The sequence below is a fragment of the Cricetulus griseus genome, chromosome 6, assembly GCF_003668045.3.
Source record: "Cricetulus griseus strain 17A/GY chromosome 6, alternate assembly CriGri-PICRH-1.0, whole genome shotgun sequence".
Taxonomy (NCBI): domain Eukaryota; kingdom Metazoa; phylum Chordata; class Mammalia; order Rodentia; family Cricetidae; genus Cricetulus; species Cricetulus griseus.
The window spans coordinates 18,749,492-18,763,265 of record NC_048599.1 but is presented as its reverse complement, the minus strand read 5'-3'; the positions used below and the strand labels follow the sequence as shown (position 1 = coordinate 18,763,265).

The 13,774-nt window shown below is 51.3% G+C and overlaps 1 protein-coding gene across 4 annotated transcripts in view; it reads left to right on the top strand.

Moving 5' to 3' along the window:
* The window catches only part of Plcg1 (phospholipase C gamma 1), a 30,503-nt gene extending 16,803 nt beyond the window's left edge, over positions 1-13,700 (top strand). The window contains exons 5-32 of one of the 4 annotated variants that reach the window (XM_035446887.1): positions 1,508-1,592; positions 1,692-1,775; positions 1,981-2,015; positions 2,198-2,270; positions 2,350-2,451; positions 2,651-2,769; positions 2,854-2,939; positions 3,011-3,131; positions 3,693-3,861; positions 3,947-4,069; positions 4,153-4,254; positions 4,337-4,524; positions 4,833-5,033; positions 5,106-5,225; positions 5,303-5,483; positions 6,175-6,252; positions 6,912-7,015; positions 7,231-7,327; positions 7,585-7,654; positions 8,412-8,569; positions 9,927-10,023; positions 10,151-10,375; positions 10,453-10,601; positions 11,501-11,615; positions 11,728-11,889; positions 11,988-12,076; positions 12,184-12,368; positions 12,525-13,700. In XM_035446887.1, the coding sequence (XP_035302778.1) occupies positions 1,508-1,592; positions 1,692-1,775; positions 1,981-2,015; positions 2,198-2,270; positions 2,350-2,451; positions 2,651-2,769; positions 2,854-2,939; positions 3,011-3,131; positions 3,693-3,861; positions 3,947-4,069; positions 4,153-4,254; positions 4,337-4,524; positions 4,833-5,033; positions 5,106-5,225; positions 5,303-5,483; positions 6,175-6,252; positions 6,912-7,015; positions 7,231-7,327; positions 7,585-7,654; positions 8,412-8,569; positions 9,927-10,023; positions 10,151-10,375; positions 10,453-10,601; positions 11,501-11,615; positions 11,728-11,889; positions 11,988-12,076; positions 12,184-12,368; positions 12,525-12,654 (3,448 nt within the window). In that variant the 3' untranslated portion in view covers positions 12,655-13,700. Of the gene's footprint in view, positions 1-1,507; positions 1,593-1,691; positions 1,776-1,980; positions 2,016-2,197; positions 2,271-2,346; positions 2,452-2,650; positions 2,770-2,853; positions 2,940-3,010; positions 3,132-3,692; positions 3,862-3,946; positions 4,070-4,152; positions 4,255-4,336; positions 4,525-4,832; positions 5,034-5,105; positions 5,226-5,302; positions 5,484-6,174; positions 6,253-6,911; positions 7,016-7,230; positions 7,328-7,584; positions 7,655-8,411; positions 8,570-9,926; positions 10,024-10,150; positions 10,376-10,452; positions 10,602-11,500; positions 11,616-11,727; positions 11,890-11,987; positions 12,077-12,183; positions 12,369-12,524 lie in introns of all 4 variants that reach the window. The other 3 variants (XM_035446888.1, XM_035446886.1, XM_035446889.1) reach the window with 3 other exon arrangements.
* The last annotated feature ends 74 nt before the right edge of the window (positions 13,701-13,774 follow it).

The following is a 13,774-nucleotide window of genomic DNA, read 5'->3' as shown; positions in this document are numbered from 1 at the left end:
CATGTATCACTAGTTAAGAAAATGCCCTGCAGGCTTGCAATAGCTGGATCTTATGGAGGTATTTTCTCAATTGAGGCTCCCTCCTCTCCCAATGACTCTAGCTTGTGTCAAGTTGACATAACACTAGCCAGCACACTCAAGATCAGACTGCTGAGTGGAGAGCTGTGAAGACACTGTTCCACAATTCTGGGTGGAAGATGAGAGGGCTCAGATTGGGGTAATAATGGTAGGAATTAGTTGGACTTGGGCTATATTGTTTAAAATTATATTAAAAAGTTTTTCTAGTCCTTTGATTTTCAAACGTCTGAGAGAAGAATGAAGTCAGGATTTTTGACTTGAGCAACTGGAAAGTAAAGTTGCCATTGCTGAGACAGGAAGACAGTGACAGGAATATTGATGGAGCTTAGGGTTCAGTGTGGGTGGAAGTTTTATGATGCATAGTGGATGTCCAGGTAGAAATGTGGAGTCACCAAGCAGGTAGAGTGAGTTCAGATGAGGAGTCGAGGCTATAAAATAGGTGTGTGTGCAGGTGAAATAGCAGCACAGGTGAGTCTTGTAAGAGTTTCACCATGGGGAGGAGGAGGCAACAGTTAGAGAAGCTGGCAGGGAAAAACAAAAGGAATAGCTGTTTGTATGCGGATGGAAAAGGGTGGGAACTGAGGCTTCTGTCTCCTTGGTGGAAAATGTGGTCTCTTGACCACAGCTACTTGACTGGCTGTGGGTCAAGTGCCTTAGTGCCCCATGCAGAACACTGACTCTAGAGCAGTGGTTCTCAATCTGTGGGTCGTGACCCCTTTGGGGGTCAAAGGATCCTTTTTACAATGGTTGCCCAAGACCATCTGCACATCAGATATTTGCATTATAATTTGTAACAGTAGCAAAATTATAGTTATGAAGTAGCAATGAAAATAATTTTATGGATGGGGGTCACCACAGCATGAGGAACTGTGTTAAAAGGTCATAGCATCAGGAAGGGTGAGAACCACTGCTCCAGAGCATTCAACCATCATTGCAGATGTGAGCCCTTAGGGATTTTTTGGTCCTTCCTGCCTGACTCTTAGGCCAGAGGAGGAGGTGTGCCCTCTAATTCCAGTACCCACTTCCAGGAGAGCATCCTTTCCCATCTTGTTCATCCTGTTGACAGGTCCTTGTCCTAGCATCATGCCTAGAGGGTAGCTCTCTCTGACTCAGACATCATGAGTGAGCACTGCCCTGTTCCAGACAGGCCGGTAAGATCAGAGCTGGGCAGCTGCTGGAGATGGCTTTTCCTTCTACTCTTGCCTGGCCTGCTTTCCTGAGCTTGGTCACTTCTAGAATATTGAACTTTTCTTTATTCACAGGCCTTTATTGAGGCCCAGAGACAGGAAGGGACTTCCATCTGTCACACAATGAACTTTGAACCAGTGTTGCCCTTAGGACTGTAGGTTCCCAGAGTATAGCTGTTTACTTGTCCAGCCTCAGGTGGGCTCAGCATGCGCTGATCAGAAGGATACCCTTTTTTTCTCAGTATATCTGCCAAGGACTTGAAGAACATGCTGTCACAGGTCAACTACCGGGTCCCCAACATGCGCTTCCTCCGAGAACGGCTGACGGTAATGGATGCGTGGGGCTATCTACTGGCAGGGCAGGCAGGGGAGCCCAGCACCTCCTTCTAAGGAGCCTGACTGGCAGTTCTGCTCTGTATCATGTAGGACCTGGAACAGCGCAGCGGGGACATCACCTATGGGCAGTTTGCTCAGCTGTACCGCAGCCTCATGTACAGCGCCCAGAAGACGGTGCATGAGCCTTTTGCCCATCCCTGCCCTTGCCCCAACTCCTCTACCTCCTCTCCTAGCCCTGCTGCCCTGCCTTGGGGCTTTTGGGTGCCATTGCTCCAGCCTCCTCCCCACCTCCAGGAATCCGTTTCCTAGCCTTTTCCTAAAAGCCCCTTTCCTGCATGGTCTCTCAGGACTCTCCCTAACCAGATTCTGTTTCCTGCAGATGGACCTCCCCTTCTTGGAAACCAGCACTTTGAGGTTTGGTTTGGAACAGTCAGTTGGGGTTCTTCTCTGGGTGGTTCCAGATCCAGGTGGGAAGCGGTTGGGGTGGGGGTGAGGCATAGTGAACCTTGGGTATGTTCTTTAGCTGTGAGTTGCAAGGGGCCCCTTGTCTATTGATCAAGTCAGCCAGCTTCCAGGCACTCGTTCTTTCCCTGCAGGACTGGAGAGCGGCCGGAGCTCTGCCGAGTGTCCCTTTCTGAGTTCCAGCAGTTCCTCCTAGAGTACCAGGGGGTATGGCTGGGCCAGGGAATCAGGCTGAAGGGGGGGTTCATCATTGGAGCCTTTTCCCATGACTCCCTCTACCCAGCAGGAGCTGTGGGCTGTTGACCGGCTCCAGGTGCAGGAATTCATGCTTAACTTCCTTCGAGACCCCTTGCGAGAGATTGAGGAGCCATACTTCTTCTTGGATGAGGTGAGCCCCACACTTCCCACCACTCTGTTAGAGAAACAGGTAGGGCGACCAGGACGCTCCTCTGCCCTAGAAGCTGTTGCAGCCACCTGTTGCCCACTTTGCCAGCACAGTTAAGCATGAGTGGACTCTCATATACCTACTTCCATCCCAAGTGGCAGCCAGGACACACTCTCTTTTTCCTCCACATTCATTCCTGTAGTTTGTCACCTTTCTGTTCTCCAAAGAGAACAGTGTGTGGAACTCCCAGCTGGATGCTGTGTGCTCAGACACCATGAACAACCCTCTCTCTCACTATTGGATCTCTTCCTCACATAATACGTGAGTATGCCTCTGATCACCCAGCCTCTTCTAGGGAGGGAGGAAGGTGCACCCAACCACATGTGTCTCTCCTTTCTTATCCAGATACCTGACTGGGGACCAGTTCTCCAGTGAGTCCTCCCTAGAAGCCTATGCTCGCTGCCTGAGGATGGGCTGTCGCTGCATTGAGTGTGCGTTGGGGCTAGGGGTTGGAGAGGGAAGGTGGGAGGCCTCCCTGTTTGACCATGGTGATGTTCCCTAGTGGACTGCTGGGACGGCCCAGATGGGATGCCAGTCATTTACCATGGGCATACTCTCACCACCAAGATCAAGTTCTCAGATGTCCTGCACACCATCAAGGAGCATGCTTTCGTAGCCTCAGAGTAAGTAGGTGTGGAGGACATGGGCAACCTCCAGAAGGTCCTCTCACTCCTGGGACCCCTCACGTAGCTTGCCCCCACTCCTGTCTCAGCTGTTCTTGCCTCTGCTCAGCATTCATATTCATCTCATCCCAAAAAAATTTCTGTAACTGGTCTCAGGTCAGCTCCTTTCCCTTCATTGCCCAGAAAAGAATGTGTCCCCTATGAGCTATTCCCAATTGCTAGCAACCACCAGGCCTGCAGTCCCCAGTCTCTCAAAGCATGGACAGGACCCTTAAGCCACATTTGGAGGCTGCTTCTCATCTTTCCTGACCTATTTGATGTGGGATGTCTTTTCATAGGGCAGCCTCCTAATTAGACCCACTCAGGGGCTGCCTTCTGTACCACTTGCTGCTTCTTGGTTCCCACTGCCTCCTGGCTGCTTCCTGACGTGCCCTTGCATGTGGCTGCCTCTCTTCTGAACGGTCCTGTGAATAAAGTACCCCAGGTTCTTGCCTCCCATCATTTTGCCCTGTAAGAAACTATTTGGACTGAGGCTCACTGTACTTACTCCTTGCCCTCCAGATACCCAGTCATCCTGTCCATCGAGGACCACTGCAGCATTGCTCAGCAGAGAAACATGGCTCAGTACTTCAAAAAGGTGCTTGGTGACACACTCCTTACCAAGCCTGTGGACATTGCTGCTGATGGACTTCCTTCGCCCAACCAGCTCAAGAGGAAGATCCTTATTAAGGTGTGGTGCAGTTGGTAGGAGGATCCCTGAGTTAAGGATGGGACTAGGTGTGGAATGATTGCTGTGACCTGGTCTGCTTCCACAGCACAAGAAACTGGCTGAGGGCAGTGCCTATGAGGAGGTGCCCACTTCTGTGATGTACTCTGAGAATGACATCAGTAACTCCATCAAGAATGGTATCCTCTACTTGGAGGACCCCGTGAATCATGTGAGGTCTAGCTGAGCCTGGACATGGTGGGGTTGGGCCGTGTGTTGGACTCTGGCTCACAGGTCTCCTGTGGTCTGTTCCAGGAATGGTATCCCCACTACTTTGTTCTGACTAGCAGCAAGATCTACTACTCTGAGGAGACCAACAGTGACCAGGGCAATGAGGATGAAGAGGAGCCTAAGGAGGTAGAACTGTTCAGGGGTGTGGGTTGAGCAGGATGAGAACTGGGTAGTCACTGGGTGTCTTTGCTATTGTCCTCCTGTCTAGGCCAGTAGCAGCACAGAGCTGCACTCCAGTGAGAAGTGGTTCCATGGGAAGCTCGGGGCTGGGCGCGATGGGCGGCACATTGCCGAGCGCCTGCTCACTGAGTACTGCATTGAGACTGGGGCTCCTGACGGCTCCTTCTTGGTTCGAGAAAGTGAGACCTTCGTGGGTGACTACACGCTGTCTTTCTGGTAACCCACATCTGCACAGTACCTGTGTTTAGTCTACTTGTACTAGACATAGTTCTTGGGGATAACTGCTTAACAGTTCAGCCTTGGCTCTAGGTTTTCCATGGAACATAATTCTTTCCTACACAGGCATGTGTGTACTTAAACATGCGTGTTTGTGTTTGATCTGTATGACCTCCTATAGGGCTGCTCACTATCCAAGCTTCTTTGGAGAATGGTCTCCCTTTTTGAAGCTTTATACCTTGCCTAGTTACGTATTCTTTGGAGCTCTGACCTGTTTTTCATGCCTGTCTCATCCTGTCTTTCCTCAGGCGGAATGGGAAAGTTCAGCACTGCCGTATCCACTCCCGGCAGGATGCTGGGACTCCTAAGTTCTTCTTGACAGATAACCTTGTCTTCGACTCCCTCTATGACCTCATCACACACTATCAGCAAGTACCGCTGCGCTGCAACGAGTTTGAGATGCGCCTTTCGGAGCCTGTCCCACAGACAAATGCCCATGAGAGCAAAGAGTGAGGAAAGGGACAGGGAGATGAGTGTGGTATGGGAAGTTCTAGTCAGGGCCTGACTCTGCTGGTTTTCAGGTGGTACCACGCAAGCCTGACCAGAGCTCAAGCTGAACATATGCTGATGCGCGTGCCCCGTGATGGGGCCTTCCTGGTACGGAAACGCAATGAGCCCAACTCATATGCCATCTCTTTCCGGTGAGCTCTGCTGGATGGGTGTGGGTTCTTGCTGGGTCTGGGTCATCTGCCATGCTGACTGTCCTTTCGTTGTGAAGGGCTGAGGGAAAGATCAAGCACTGCCGAGTACAGCAGGAAGGCCAGACTGTGATGCTGGGGAACTCTGAGTTTGACAGCCTGGTTGACCTCATCAGTTACTATGAGAAGCATCCCCTCTACCGCAAAATGAAGCTGCGCTACCCCATCAACGAGGAAGCACTAGAGAAGATTGGGACAGCTGTGAGAGGCCACAGGGGTGGGGGAGGCCATAGCAGTGTACTTAGAGGACACAGTAACTGAGGTCTCTGCCTGTGCTGAGAGAGAATCCTGGGGTGTTTTGAAGTTCACAGAAGGCCCTGGGAGCCATGGTGTATATAGCTAGAGTGAGTGAGACCTGAGCCGTGCCTGGGCGTTCAGGCAAGATCCCCTTGAACCAAGGGGTGGGTAGCAAGGTCTGGCAGCTTACAAGAGAGGTGTGCGCACATGGGCTTGATCTGGGTGTGTTGGGCAGAGGGCAGGCTAGGTACAATTGTATGGATGCCTCAGGCTCTGGAAAGAAGACCTAGGTTTTCCAAGGAAGAGGGTTTGCTGGACCTCTTCCTGACCTTGGGCTCAGCCATTGAACAACTCCAAGTCTGCGATGCTGGTGGCAGCTCAGCAGCAGGCAACTCCGGAGCAGGTGGCATTTGAGTTTTCAGGGGCCAAGGTGATAGACCTTGAGTAAGAGTGCAAAATGAGGGTGAGGCTGAGTCCCTACAGTCACCCTCACTCTCTCGGGGTTGGGGGATTCCAGTAGGCCAAGTGTCAGTGAATGGGGCAGACAGCCTATAGAAGAGGGCCAGCTATGCTTCAGAGACCAGGCAAGTGGGAGCTAGCAGCTGCTTTTATCTCAGTGCTGGGCATTAATGGATACAACGTGTCCTGTTTCTAGGAACCCGATTATGGGGCACTCTATGAGGGCCGCAATCCTGGCTTCTATGTGGAGGCAAACCCTATGCCGACTTTCAAGGTAAGTATCTGTCCTTGACTCAGGAAGCCAGGAGGAAGGAGAGGTCCCCTTCTGCATGGGGTTTGTATTTCTATATTCTGGGCCCCCTGTGGTATGGAGAAGTAATGGCTGTGGTTTCCTGAGACTGAGGAGGCTGTAGGAGACATGTGGCTCTGTTCCCTGAGAGTGACCTCCATGTCTTTCACAGACAGTAGAATGGACTAGATGGCACACTGGGCAGCCATTCCCTTCATCATGGAGATCCATTAGATAGGCTCTTTTGGTTTGCCCCTTTCTTTAATATGGCAGACTGCCCTATCCCTCTTCCCTCTCTTCAGTAGCCAGAGTGCCATTAGAGAGAAGTGAGGGTCCTCACGCTGTAGGGAGGTACAGGAGCGCATTTACTCTTATGGAGCCACCAGTCTTACTCCTAGGAACAGACCCAAGGCAGGGCTCCAAAGGTTCCATGTCAGTGGCCAGGAGGTTCCCTGGAGAAAGCCCTCTGTCTTCCTAACTTGGTTGTCCTAAAACTTCCATAGGACAGCATGCAGAACTGTGTCTAGCAATACTTGCTAACAGCGATCCCTCCCACTGGTATAAGCCCAGGCACTGGGTGAAGTGATGGGGAGAGCCCGCCCCTCTGCTCTACTCCACACAATCCCATCTTCTCACCTCTGCAGTGTGTAGTAAAAGCCCTGTTTGACTACAAGGCCCAGAGAGAGGATGAGCTGACCTTTACCAAGAGTGCCATCATACAGAATGTGGAAAAGCAAGATGGTGGCTGGTGAGCCAGGCCCTCCAGGCTGGAGAGTCTGTGGTGTGGTGGGATGGGAGTCCAGGAACTTCGTGGAGCTAGCACTGAGAATACTGTGACAGTATGCTTCGATAGAATCTGTCTCATGTTCAGTAGTAGTGTCTGACTTCTATGTGGGAACCCCCAAAAAGATCCTGTGGGAGTTTGGGGTCATTGCTAGAGTCAGTACCTTGTGGTTCCCACAGGTGGCGAGGGGACTATGGTGGGAAGAAGCAGCTGTGGTTCCCCTCAAACTATGTGGAAGAGATGATCAACCCAGTCATCCTAGAGCCAGAGAGGGAGGTATGTCTTGAACCACACAGTGTCACAGGTTTCCCCATCCCCAGGTTCTCTTTTCATGTGTCTGTCATACCCAGACCTTCCTGTGACATGTGAGCCAGTTGCACGTCCTGTGTGGCCACATTCGTAGTCTCCATTGTACCTGTGTCACACTTGGCTGGTCATGAGTACATCCAAAAGATAGTCGCACACATGCAGGAATTACCTCACTTATGCAAGTAGCAGCCATGCTGACTGTCCTGTGATTTTGCTTCCTACAGCACCTGGATGAGAACAGCCCACTGGGGGACTTGCTACGGGGGGTCTTAGATGTGCCAGCCTGTCAGATTGGTGAGCTGCAATTCCTGTCTCTTGATTCCTCCAGCATTGGGGTGTCCCTGTGATTGCCCCTGCTCCTGGGGAGGAAGCCAGTAGCCGAATCCCTAGAGGCTACTATTTTACATGCTAGAAATCCCAGGCTCCCTTGTCATCCCCAACTTTTACCCTGCATACTTACCTGTGCCAGATACAGTAGAATCAGAAGTTGGCAGAGGTGCTGAGTACAAGCTGACATCAGTCTTAATGGTTTTGGCCACAGGGTTGTGACAGAGGCTTGGAGATGGTGTAGGGCAGGGGTTAAAAGGCATGGCCCCAAGGAAGAGGTATGAGTCACAGCTGGGTTGGAGCCTTGGTTCCATCCCAATTACTATGATATGTCTGAGCTACAGTATCCACTGTAAATTGGATCTGTATACCAGTCTTGCCTGCTTATAAAGTGTGGCTAGGAAGAAATGGAATGAATTCCTTTGAGCCAGTGTCTAAGGCAGTGGTTCTTAACCCACAGGTCATGACCCCTGGTGGTGGAGGGTTGGGGGGGGTGGCTCACATATCAGATAACCTGCACATCAGGTATTTATATTACAATTCCTAACAGTAGCCAACTTACAGTTTTGAAGTAGCAACGACAGTAATTTTATGGTTGGGAATCACCACATCATGAAGAGCTGCACTAAAGGATTGCAGTGTTAGGAAGGTTGAGACCCACTGGCCTAAGGGTGTGTGAAGGACAGAGAGCATTCTTAGCCCTGTATTATTTTACCCTCAACAGCCATTCGTCCTGAGGGCAAGAACAACCGGCTCTTCGTCTTCTCCATCAGCTTGGCATCGGTGGCTCACTGGTCCCTAGATGTTGCCGCCGACTCACAAGAGGAACTGCAGGACTGGGTGAAAAAGATCCGGGAAGTGGCCCAGACTGCAGATGCCAGGGTGAGAACTGTCACAGCGTGGAAGTGCTCTGGGGCCTGTGAGGGCAGCATGTGGGCCTGCCAGGCAGCCAAGGCCTCTAACTCCTCAGGAGAAGGCAGCATTCTGCTGGTTGCTGATGTGGACTGGCCTTAGATAAGGGACCCACAAGAACAGACTCAGAACAGAACTGTCATGTCTTGGACAAGAGATAATCTGGGTCACCTGAGTGAGTCTTTATAAGGCAAGAGGAAGAGAGGTCCTGGGCTGGCAGCAAGAATAGAGTCAGGCTTAGAAGAGATGATGTGAAGGTGGGAAGAGGGCTTAGGTAAACATTTGTCACAATGTGTGTCTGGAACAGCAGGCAGAGAAGTGCAGTTACCCACAGTAGTGGGACTCTGCTGTGCTGAGGGCTACAGAGGTGCAGTAACAATCTGTAGGTGTCCATTGGCTTTAGCAGCAGCAGCAGCAGCAGCTAAAACTCCCAGTAACACTATTAAGCTCTGTTAGTGGCATGACTAGGCTGGATGGCAGTGAGTGGTAGCTCAGGAGTCTGGAGTTGGAGTTTCTGGGTCGCCTGCATTTGTTTGGAAGGACCAGCTTTCTGGAGGAAGTCTGTCCTCTTCGTTGAACATGGTGAAGCATCTGCAAATGTCTAGGAACTTGTGCTTTGAGGCGGTCTTCTAGTGCATTTGATGAGTAGATCTGTACCTGGTTTGGAGAACAGATACCTTGAGCCAAACAGGGAAGGCTAGAGATACAGAGAATTTTGTCAGTGTGTCTGGAGGGCAAGGCACTGAAAGAACCCAGTGGCTGGAGGGCTAGATCCTGTGTCTAGGCTAGAGAGAGAAGGTAGAGGAGCCACTGGTTGAGGAAAATAGACACAGCAGAGCCAGGATGTCTGAGCAGGCTGCAGCCAAGACAGTTCTGGAGGGGGAAGATTGTGTTGCCGTGGGGGAGTTGAGGTGGTCAAGTTGATTTTAGACACAGACATTGCCAGGTGGGCTTAAGGCCTAAGTACTTAAGAGAATCAGGAAGCAATGCTTTTGCTGAAGGATGAAGCTGGGTATGGGATGATCAGAAAGCATTATTGGGAAGGCCTTGCCTATCTTGAACTTCCTGTGAGGTCATCTGGGACATAAGTTATGGTGAGGTTTCCATCCCAAGAGGGTCAGGGAACAAGTGTGTCCTTAGAGACAAAGGAAAAGAACAATTTTGGGCTGAAACTGGGAACCAGTAGTTTTGTTTACTGTCTGTTGGTATTTGAAAGGTGCAAGGGGAGGGGAGGGCCCCAGAACACCTGAAGTGTGGGTGTGCCCAAGGCTGGCAGGAGCTTCTCCTCCTGGGCAGGGCTCTATCCTGGCTTTGTGTGTCTCACCAGCTTACTGAGGGGAAGATGATGGAGAGGAGGAAGAAGATTGCCTTGGAGCTTTCTGAGCTTGTGGTCTACTGCCGGCCTGTTCCCTTTGATGAAGAAAGTAAGGCGGGGCCAGGGGTGGTGTGCATGTGCCCAGAGGGCTGGTGGTATGAGAGCGGTGTTTAATACCCTCACACACACACTGCCCAAGGAGCCTGCTCTGTACATCTTCTCACTGTTTGGCTCAGAGATTGGCACAGAACGCGCTTGTTACCGGGACATGTCCTCCTTTCCGGAAACCAAGGCTGAGAAGTATGTGAACAAGGCCAAAGGCAAGAAGTTCCTTCAGTACAATCGGCTACAGCTCTCTAGAATCTACCCCAAGGGACAGAGACTGGACTCCTCCAATTATGATCCTCTGCCCATGTGGATCTGTGGTAGCCAGCTTGTGGCACTCAATTTTCAGACTCCAGGTGAGGGGGTCCTAGGTGGGTTGGGAGAGACACTTAGGGCAGTTTCACTTGAACATACTGTAATCCCACTCTTCCAGACAAGCCTATGCAGATGAACCAGGCCCTCTTCATGGCTGGTGGGCACTGTGGCTATGTGCTGCAGCCAAACACCATGAGAGACGAAGCCTTTGACCCCTTTGACAAGAGCAGCCTCCGAGGTCTGGAACCTTCTGTCATCTGCATTGAGGTGGGTGTGTTCATCTGGGTGCTGCAGGGCGGGAGAAGGGTTATGAGGCTTCATTGTATTCATTCTAGGCTTGCTAAGAAATTGGGGACCAGGAGGGTAAGCATAAGTGGGGAAAGGGCACAGAGCCAGAGGTAAGCTGCATTTTCTGCCCTGAGTGGGGGAAGGGAACTCATCTGGGACTATTCTTGAGTTTGAAGCAGAACTGTCGTAAGTGGAAAGCCGCCTCCAGGTCCTCTGTGAGGATTGGGAGGGATCCCAGAGGTGGCCAGGTTGACCATGGCTAGTTTCTACACAAAAGAGTCAGGCTGTCCACTTACAGCTAACGTATGAAAAGTCACTGCTGGGCCGGAAGAGTCTGGTCAGAGTGGCAGAAATCAGGCTGGAAGGAGCATGTGATGAGCTATGTTCCTGTCTGCAGGAGCAAGCAGAACCTGGTCCCTAGAATAGAGCTCCCTAGCACACGCCTAGTGAAAAGCTGTGACAAGGTTAGCCCAACCATTGCTTTGGGAATCAGCAGGGGGGCCCTGAACAGTCTGGAAAGAATAAGGACAGTCTGTGGGCAGCTGGACACACCTGGAAGCCATAGGTAGACATGACAGCTACTTCCCAGACTTTTTCCCCTAGCGGGAAATAATTTAAAAGATTGCCACGTTGGAGCAGACGTGGTTTTAACATGAAATGGACTGTAAAGTGCACACAGTACTTGGCTAAAGCTCAAATTTTTACAGCCAACAGCTTGCTGTGGATTGGAAAATCGAGGGGCCTAATGGGCAGCACCTTCAAGGGCCCAGCAGGGGGCATATTGCCTCCATGGCATGTTTGCTCCCCAAGCCTCTACTGTGAGGATGTTGGGACCTGGAAGACAGTCATTATTCCATCTTTTCCTGTCTGCCTCACAGGTGCTGGGGGCCAGGCATCTGCCAAAGAATGGCCGAGGTATCGTGTGTCCTTTTGTGGAGATTGAGGTGGCTGGAGCAGAGTACGACAGCACCAAGCAAAAGACAGAGTTTGTAGGTCAGTAAGCCTTTGGCCATTACCAGTCATTCTCTTGGAGTGATAGAGACCTCTCCCTACCAGTCACCCCAGCCTTTTGATGTGACCTGAGCTTTTGCCCTTGCTTCCACAGTGGACAATGGACTGAACCCTGTGTGGCCGGCTAAGCCCTTTCACTTCCAGATCAGTAACCCTGAGTTTGCCTTTCTACGCTTTGTGGTGTATGAAGAAGACATGTTTAGTGACCAGAACTTCTTGGCTCAGGCTACTTTCCCAGTAAAAGGCCTGAAGACAGGTGAGGAATCTTCCTTGACCCGATGTTCTTTGGTCTTGCTGTCTGGGTGGAACTGACCCACTTGCTTGACACCTGTGAGAGCCAGGCTTCTCTCCTAGGATACAGAGCAGTGCCTTTGAAGAACAACTACAGTGAAGACCTGGAGTTGGCCTCCCTGCTCATCAAGATCGAAGTTTTCCCTGCTAAGGTAACCTCAGCAGAGTGGGCTGGTCCAAGTAGCAGAGTGAGCAGAGAGCCCTTCCCCTGAGGTGCAGAAGAGACCTCAACTTCTGTACACTTCCCCTTGCTGAGCAGGAGAACGGTGACCTCAGTCCCTTCAGTGGTACATCCCTACGGGAAAGGGCCTCAGATGCCTCCAGCCAACTGTTTCATGTCCGGGCCCGGGAAGGCTCCTTCGAATCCCGATACCAGCAGCCATTTGAAGACTTCCGCATCTCCCAGGAGCATCTCGCAGACCATTTTGACAGTCGGGAACGAAGGTGAGGGAGGTGAAAGGGAAGTTGGCCAGTGTGGGAATTGGAAAAAGGGTGCTGGAGCCAGAAAGAACAGCACTCTGTGTTAGGTCAATCCTTTGGCAGCTTTTTCCTATGCGGAAAAGCAATAACTGTCTTTGGGTTGTCCTGTCTGGCTACAAGGCCAGTAAGGACATTTCACTTCTGTTCAGGGTCCCAAGAAGGACTCGGGTCAATGGAGACAACCGCCTCTAGTCCTGCCCCCACCTTGTTGGAGAGCAGCAGGTGCTGCCTACCTTGTGGAATGCCATGAACTAGGTTCTCTGGGAGCGGCCTACTGTAAAGCCTACCTGGTCTCGCAGCCTGGATCCTGGATTCCAGCGATGAAGGCTAGACAAAACCAAGCCATTAATGAGATATATTGTTTTGGGCCTCCATGCCCAGTTCTGGGTGAAGGCAAAAAACTGTACTGTGTCTCGCATTAAGCACACATATCTGGCCCTGAATGTGGAGGTGGGTCCTTCCATCTTGGGCCAAGACCAGGGCTGAAGCCCCTTGGAGAGGTTGCCTCAGTTGGTGGCATAGGAGGCTCCAAGGAGCTGCTGACATTCCTGAGAGTGGAGGAGGAGAAAGAGCCTTTCTGGGCTAGGGAAACAAAGTTTACATTGTCCTGTAGCTTTAAATCCACAGCTGGTCAGGGTGAAAGAGTAGATGCCCTGCAGTTTGGCCCTGGAGCTAGGACAGAAGAATGCAGGGCCTAAGGAGAAGGCTCTGCCCTGCCCAAGGAGGAAGACACAGCACAAGGGCACACTGCCCATGGCTGGGGATGTCACCCAGCCCGAAAGATACAGGGGATCATGATAAAAATAGCAGTATTATTTTTTCTTCTTCTCAGTGGTATTGTAACTAAGTTATTCAGTCCTGCCCCAGCATAAAGCCTTTGGGAACAGCTGCTCTATGGGGTGGTTGTATTGGGGGTGCAGGAAGAGCGATGTCTACCCTGGTGAGCTTCTTTGTTTTATGGCAAGGAAGACTCGGTATGCCTTCCCTTAGGAAGGAAATGGAGAGTACGTAGGTGGAGTCAGGCAGCGGGTACCAAATGAAGCTGCTGTTAGGTGCAGCTTCTGTGTAACTGGTAAAAAGATGCCAAGGAGATGGGAAGGTTGGGAAGGCGGCCTCACCTCTGAGAACAGAGGTGGCTCCAGGCCAGTGGGCGTAAAGGTGCCTCAGCATAGCCAGCATTCAGCACACGCAAACCCACTGCCCACACTTGGGCTCAGGGTTGGCCATTTGCTAGTTCTGCTGCCCTCTTAAGATCTGACTGCCAAATAAATCATCCTCATGTCCTTTTTCTTTTAACTCGTTTGTTTCTTGGGGCCTCAGGAAACGATAGTGATTGAGACTAGAAGCGAGTGTGGTATGGCATTCCTGGA